The following is an 8,612-nucleotide window of genomic DNA, read 5'->3' on the forward strand; positions in this document are numbered from 1 at the left end:
GGCTGTAACAAGTAGCGCGAACAAACAAATACCTCAGTGCCACGGTAAGAAATATCAGCCAATGTTACCTCCACAATACTTGGCTCTCGTTCGTAAATCTCGACATTACTTTTGGGAATACGAAACAACACAAAACCCAGAGTATCCCAGAGTAGCACAAACAAAACGCAGGCCCGTAGATGGCAACGGACGGAGCATAATTATATTGTTGCTTACAAACAGCTTAATTGGAACAAAACCTGTAATCAGTTGAACACAGAATCACACCAGGCGAAATATTGGAAGAAGTTTCATCTTCTAATTGGTCAGACAGTAAATTTCACTTATCCGTTTGTACAGAACAACCAGCCTTTACATATAGACAAGGTGAAAGCCGACGTTTTCGCCACCCATCTGCAGACAGTCTTTACTCTCTCTCCTAGCATTCACCGCCGCAGTCCCAGTTTCCGAAGAAGCAATCAACAAATTACTACAGCCTTCCGTCCATCACACTTTAGACATCAATAATCCTTTGACTAGGAACATCACTTCTGGAGACATTCATTTCGTTATTAAGCGCAAACGTAGCACTGCTCCTGGTTTCGATCAAATATCGTACAGACTTCTTAAAGAATGTTCGGCAAACTTCTTCATTTTTCTGGCTACAGTATATACCTTTATACTCCGTACTGGATACTATCCTTTCGAGTGGAAGGTTTCAAAAATTTGTATGTTTCTAAACACAACAAATCGATGGATTCTGTACAATCATATCGTCTCATCCAGCTAACTTCCATTCTGGGCAAAGTCCTTGAAAAAATATTAGTCTTACGTTTACACCCCTATATCTCTGAATGTCAACTTTTACTAGTTTATCAGACTGGATTTAGACTTTCTTACAGTATAAATGATCAATTATTACGCTTGACCACTATTCTTATTAATCACTATAATAAATCTCTTCCATCCTGCCTCATCTTGATGGATCTTGAAAAGTCATTCGACCGGATTTGGCACTACGGATTATTTTATAAACTGATTAAGTTAGGTTTCCCTCTTTCATATCTGCGAGTCATATATTCATTCATACTTAACCGTATTGCCTATGTCAGTGTAAACAAGTCCTTATCTCATCCAGTCTTCCTACACACCGGGGTGCCGCAAGGTTCTAGTTTATCGCCTCTTTTATACACCTTATATGCTTCAGATTTGCCATCTCCAGAGCCGAAACTTACGTATCTATTCCGATACGCTGACGATACAGACGTCCTAACATTAGGAAAAACAATACAACAAATTAACACAAATTTGCAGGCTACGATTACAGCTTTCCTCGACTGGCGTGGTAAGTGGTGATTGTCAGTTAACGAAGGCAAAACTCAGACAATAGTTGTTCTCCCATCTAAGTGTCGTAGTAAAGTTCGACGTAATCCCAATTGCAGATACAGGTAGGCGAAAATCTTTTTCATCCTTCCAAAACAGTCACATACTTAAGTATCATCTTTGGTGATAAGTTACGATGGACACCCCAGCTTCAGAAACTTGTTACGAAGAGTAAGAACAGACTACAACTTCTTCGACGTCTTGTTGGTCAGAACTGAGGATTAAACTCTAACTCTAACTTCACACATACAAAGCCTTCATGAGAAGTGTACTCACTTTTGATCAGCTAGCATGGTGTTCAGCCCTACAGAAATCCTATAATAGACTTGAGATTCTAGAGAGACATGCTATTCGCTTAGCATATCGGATCAAATTCCCATACCATAATACTGAAATATATGACAAAATTGACTCTCCTCCGCTCATTGACCACATCGCCCACTTGCTTCAAACATTTATAGCCAAGAATCTCCAGGATAGAAAGGATATCTTTCTAGATATAATACTTACAGACTTACAGCAAGAATATCCATATAAATATTATTATAAACCAACTTCCGCAGTATTCATCATGCCGCAATCTTCCATCATCACCTCATTCACCAGCATATTTCTAATGTTTTTACATTATAACACTGTCTTTCTATACCACTAATAAGGGCTCTCCAAATGTCTCTCATCAGTCCTGAGTCGCCCCAGGACAGAAAATTAACATGCAATTCTCTTCTAGCATCATTATAACGTGTTATGGCGTTCAGAGCACCTCATTCATCACTTTTCATTAGTCATCAAAAAGGCAACCCAAAAGCATAAAAAGCTAAAAGCAATTTACACATATGGTTGGTACCTTGAATATGGTTGTGATTGTCTAAGGGTCCAGAAGAAACTAATTTTAAAAGCATAATAAAGTATAATTTTAGAAAATAAAGCACAACGCGTAATTTAAAATATATAGCACAATTCTTGGAAAATTCTCTTTAATTGCAAGTTTAACATACTGCATTAATATTTTTAAAACCAATATTTACAATGCAAAATCATTGAGAACATAACAATGCAACAATGGAAAGCTTATTTTTATTTCTGTAAACTTTTCGGTGTAATCCTTTGATGTAGAGAAAAGAAAAAAGAAAAAAAAAACTTTCCGCCAACAATGAATACGACAAAAGAACTCCACACTATATTGTTATGTGTACCTCTTGAACTTGAGACCTTTCTGTACTTTTCGGTGGCATTTTTTACTTTCCTTTTCTGCATATATGTACCTCTAAGGCGCACACAAGTGATAGAAAAAACTGACACGAGTAAAGCATACATATCTCTTTACAGTGCATTATGTAGAAAGTTCATTAAATATGAAAGCAATCGGTTGCATAAAATATTAATTAATACATCAAGATATTTACAATATTTAATGTATAGTAAATATTATACATTATACACGATTAATGTAAAACAATAATTGACATTAACAATAAGCATAATAAAGCATAATTTGGAAAAACATAAATCATAATTAAACAAAAAATAAAGCATAATGTGGGTTGCTCTAATCATCAATTTTTAATAATATATTTCAACAATACTCCGTATATTCTACAATATTTGCGTCTGCACTATTTACTACCATTGCTTTTTCACTAAGGTTATTGTTTTTGTACATATGTGCACCTTTGTTTACTAGTTTAATATTTTTGTTGTAACATTTGTTTAATATGTTATTATTATTGTTTGTGTATATTTCCTTCACAGTATTGACCATCTATAAGTTATATAAAGAATAAATGGTTATCACAAATCCCAAGCCAAGAGAGAGGGCGAAACCCTCTAATAAAACTTAGTAGATTGTAATGACATTCTAGTTACTCGATTGCTTTACAACAAAGAATGCTCTTTCACAAAATTAATGTCCCTTAACTTCTGAATAAAGAAATAAAGTATTACTTGCACCTACTCACCTAAAACAAGTCGTATGCTGTAATCGTAACAGGTGCTTAAGAAATAAGTATTCCCTTAATATGCACTTTACATTTTTAAAGAAAAAAATGGGTGAATTTTCACCGAGTCTAGAATTGAATATAAAGATAATCTCTCAGTTTTCTAAACATACCTTTTCTCGTATTGTAAAAGAAAAAGAAAAAATGTGTATTTGAATATATGTCGAAAGAAATAAAATAAACACAATGAAAACTTATTGAAATATTTGTTTCAGTTTTATAAATGTTTTGGGTAAAGGTAAAGCATAGAAGTCTTATTATTAGTGATCAGACAAATGTTGATTAATATTTTTGTGATGAAAATGGGATTTTAGTTCATGTATGTTTTAAATAGTTTCTCTTTGACAATATTTACCAAAAAACAGTCCTTGAGTAGCATAAATATATCTATCTTAAAATATAATTATTAGCTTAAAATACAGTAAATCATACCGACAAAAAAGTAAACAATAAATTTGGGTGAATTTTCGCACAGTATAGTATTAGAAGACAAAAAAATATGTCTACTAATCTAGGATTAATAAATATTGAAGACCTAGGTGTGTCAAATCTAAGAAACTTTTTTATTCCTTGGTGAAATCTTCCTTGGTCCTGAATGTGTGAAACTAACAGTAGAAACCCCTTTTCAGGGCCGTAACTTATGAGGGGGGCAGGGAGGGCAATTGCCCTCCATGGAAGCTCCCCGACGTTCAAGGAGGGCCCATTTTAAGATAAAATTTTCTTACTGCATATACGATATGAACACGAAATTATAAAGCATCGAACAGGTTCACTATATTACACAACCAACACAGCACACAAGGTAAATAAAACAAAAATAAATCGTGGGCCCATTTCAGTAAACAATGTTTACTATTAGGGGCCCTAGAAATAATATGTATTAGTATGTCTTTGAGACTTGTCAATATTGTCCCTTTAATTAATTTGTGATGGACTGTATCACACAAACGCTGGTTCGTTCTGTAATAGTTCGATTTAATAATGTTGTTAATATTTCTTACAATTCCCGAGTTAAAATAAAATGCACTTGAACACTACGATGTTACAGCTATAGGCTACGCGCTCACTCACACACTGCTGCTATACACAGTTTCAACAAGCACCTACCCTTTCTTCTTCTTCTTCTACAGCTAACAAGTTACATTGAACAAACATCTTTAAACAAAACTAAACAATTGAAATAAACAAGTTAGGACTAAACATAGCCCCCACCCTTGAACGATCTAGTTCAAGATACACACAAAGATGAATTGGTAATATTTGAAAGAACTGTAAAAATTGAAACAATATGTAAATGGAAAAGCTCTGTTACTGTAAGTGGACCTGTGTGCTTGTTTCCTTGCGACACACGACAATTATTACTAAAGCGCTTACAATATGCAACAGTTCGCTCAAGTTTCACCAACGATGAACAATTGTCAATAATGGAGGTATCAACATAAACATGCATACAAACTATGTGTTTTCTTTCCTCTTAGTTGACTAACTTTGAATCCACTGTATATTCATTGCACTCTGGGAGAATGGGGTTTCTGAGCCACTCTGGGCCTGAGAACCATAAGTGATGTGCAAGTAAGGAAGAAGGTAATAAACCTCGAGAACCACAGTCTGCTGGATTATTCTTTGAATCCACTTTGAGCCACTTCACTGATGGCAAAAGAGTTTGAATCTTTGCTACACGATTCGCGACAAATACTTTCCATCTGCTTGAATCCGAATTCAGCCACGATAACACAACAGTAGAGTCAGAATAGGCAATTACATCATGCACTTCCAAACGTAATGAATTTAATATGAGATTAATCATTTTAGCTAATAGCAAGGCACCACAGAGCTCTAATCGGGGCAAGGACACTTGTTTGATTGGAGCAACCTTCGTTTTTCCCATAACAATGTTCACACTCACTTGGCCGTCTTGAGATACAGACCTCATATATACCACTCCACAATAGGCCTTTTCGGAAGAATCACAAAATCCTATTAACTCTCTTCTCGTAGCCTGAGTGACACTGATACACCTGTTGATTTTGATGTTTTTCAATAAAGAAAGCTCTGAGTAGTAATTTCTCCATTCTCTCAAAATCCATTCAGGAACTGGACTGTCCCATTCTAAATTTAGTTTCCAAATTTCTTGCAATAATATTTTCGCAATAATAGTAGTTGGAGAAATCAAACCTAATGGATCGAACACTTTTGCACTTTCTGATAAAATGTTACGCTTAGTTACAACTGACTTAACTGACACAAGATTGACATTATACGAAAATACATCATTTGATGGATACCACTGAATTCCTAACGTTTTCACTGAATTACTACTATCAAAGTCTAAACTACTCGTCACTTGTTTCAAATGAGAGGGTACGGAGTCCAAAACGTTGGGACTGTTGGATGCCCATTTTCTCAGTTCAAAACCTCCTTTCTGCAATAATGCACTGAGTTGTTCTTGTAACTGAATTGCTTCACTAACTGAGTTGGCACCACTGATCAAGTCATCAACAAAAAAGTCTTGCATCACTACAGCCGCTGCGATAGGAAATGATTCTTCTTCATATTTCGCTAATTGCTGCAAACTTTTCACTGCTAAATATGGTGCTGAAGCTGTACCATAAGTAACCGTCACAAGCCTGTAATCTTTGATCGGAAGATTAGGTTTTTCACGCCACACAATTCGCTGGAAGTCTCTATGTTCGGGTTGGATTCTCACCTGTCTATACATTTTCTCAATATCAGCCGTCAATGCCACATTATGTTGTCTAAAACGCACAAGTAATGGAATTAAGTCACACTGCAACCTAGGTCCGACGAGTAACTTATCATTCAATGACACATTAGATGAAGTTTTACAACTACCATCAAAAACTACTCTCAGTTTTGTCGTAGAACTGGAATCTTTTAGCACTGCGTGATGAGGTAAATAACACACTTCACTGTTTGGTTTCAGTATTTCACTTTCTGGAATAATCTCCATATGCCCAAGTACCTCATATTCATGCATAAAATCTACATATAATTGACGCATTTTAGGCCTCTTCTTCAACCTACTTTCTACTTGCTTAAGACGTTTAATTGCCACTTCACGTGACTCACCAAGTCTTGCACTGTTGTCGCGAAACGGTAATTGCACATGAAACCTACCTGTTTCATCTCTTTGATGGGTCTTCTCGAAATAAATTTCACACTGTTTTTCTTCTGACGACATTATATTTTGTGTAGGAATATCTTCCAATTCCCAAAACTGTTGCAAAATTCTTTCACTGTTGCACTGGATATGATATGTTGACGCTGTGAATTCTTTACGTCGCATTTCGTAGTCACCAATAGAACCAAACAACACCCATCCTAATTTGGTATTCACTGCTACGGGAGAACCATTAACACCACTACACACACCCACCAATAATAATTGAGGGTAAATATCTGCACCCAATAACAGATCAATTCTGTCAGGAACATTAAAATTCGGATCTGCTAATGTTAACGTGTTAACATGCGACCACTGCTTGCTTTTATGAATATACCGTTTTGGTAACATACCTGTTACCTTTGGCAATACTAACGCTTCTATAGAAAATTCTGATTTAACATCATAACTTGATGTAAACACAATATTAACAACACCTTTTGCCCGAGCAACATTACTGGAACTCAGTCCCGAAACATGTACATACACAGGCTGTTTTTGTAAACCAAGCCGTTGTGAGCAGTTTTCTGACACAAAGCTTTTTTCACTGGCTGAATCTAACAAGGCTCTCACAGGTTGTAAATTACCATATGAATCCTTCACCATCACTAGTGCAGTTTGTAATAACACTGCATGTTGCACATTAGTTTCACTTGAAAAATGAGTCCCCACTGAAACACCTGAGTTCTGTTTATTTGGAAAATGAAGTAAAGTATGATGACGTTTGCCACACTCACGACACGATGCTGATTTACAACTGGGCAGTTTATGATTAGATTGTAAGCAATTAAAGCATAATGCTTTGTTTTTCACTAAGGAATGACGTTCGTCAACTGACAGCGAAAGAAAGTCATCACATTTATGCAAAGGATGATTTTTGCTTTTGCACTGGCAACACAAAAATTGAGCTGAAGCATGATGCGCTATTGTTGATTTTTTATTACTCTTGTTTGGCTCACTGGGTGGGATTGATTTTGCATTGGAAGTGCTACTTGCGCGACACCTATGATCTATGAATTTCACCAATTGGTCAAATGTTGGTAGTTCACTGTCTGACAATGAAAGTTCCCACTGTCTTTTTGTTTCACTGTCTAGCTTCTCTGTTATATGAAATATAAGCAAAGGATCCCATTCGTTTACTTTTATGTCCAACACTGATAACGATCGCACACACTCAACACTTGTATCCAACAACCGACGCAACGCGCCAGCTGATTCTTGCTGCACTTGACCTTGACTTACAAACCGCCGCAAGATAGACGTGACTAATTCTCGTTTATTTTGATACCTTAAATTTAACAGGTCCCAAGCTTCTTTATAGTTATCGTCAGTTATTTGTATAGATTGAATAAGTGTTGCTGCTTCACCTTGCAGACTAGTTTTTAAGTACTGAAGTTTTTGTGCACCCGTCAATTTTTCATTATTATGCACTGCTGCGATAAACAAATCACGAAACGAAAGCCAATCATTTAAGTTCCCGCTAAAGCATGGCAACTGCAATTTTGGAAGTCGAATTTCTGTTGTGTTCTTTTGATTATTCTCATCACTAGAAGAAGCGTGAGATATTTTACCCTGCACTTCCACTAATTTCACGTTAAGCTTTGTAAGTCTATCTTCAATAGCAGCAAGCTCTTCTTCTTGCACCAAATAAATTTCTTCTTCGGCACACAAGTTACTGGCTAGCAATAAAAGCTCATTTGTTTCACGTGACAGTTCACTCACTTTGTTTTTGTAGACTTGAACTACACTAATATCTTCCTGTTCTGTGATATTGTTTATGCAGTTTTCAGCACGAGTGACCTTACCTTTTAAAACACGCTTTCGGAAATTGTAAGCTTCCATTGTCGCCCCCACAGTTTTTTCTTTCTTGTTAACACACAAGTCCTAGCACGTAGGTCACATAAAACACATAAACACGTATTAACATCTGGGTAGGAGGACCAAATCTTTATGATGGACTGTATCACACAAACGCTGGTTCGTTCTGTAATAGTTCGATTTAATAATGTTGTTAATATTTCTTACAATTCCCGAGTTAAAATAAAATGCACTTGAACACTACGATGTTA

At 36.0% G+C, this 8,612-nt stretch overlaps 1 protein-coding gene across 1 annotated transcript; it reads right to left on the reverse strand.

The window, feature by feature from the left end:
* Positions 1-4,833: 4,833 nt before the first annotated feature.
* Positions 4,834-8,385, reverse strand: LOC145671724 (uncharacterized). Its single transcript, XM_081740927.1, has one exon. The coding sequence runs from the start codon at positions 8,383-8,385 to the stop codon at positions 4,834-4,836; it is 3,552 nt and encodes a 1,183-aa protein (XP_081597053.1).
* Positions 8,386-8,612: the final 227 nt, after the last annotated feature.

The sequence above is a fragment of the Thermobia domestica genome, chromosome 15 (genome assembly GCF_964235325.1).
Source record: "Thermobia domestica chromosome 15, izTheDome1.hap1.1, whole genome shotgun sequence".
In the NCBI taxonomy this organism is placed as follows: domain Eukaryota; kingdom Metazoa; phylum Arthropoda; class Insecta; order Zygentoma; family Lepismatidae; genus Thermobia; species Thermobia domestica.

Excerpts from the sequence above, each read along its gene's own strand:
- LOC145671724 (XM_081740927.1), bottom strand. The coding sequence starts at position 8,385 with ATGGAAGCTTACAATTTCCGAAAGCGTGTTTTAAAAGGTAAGGTCACT.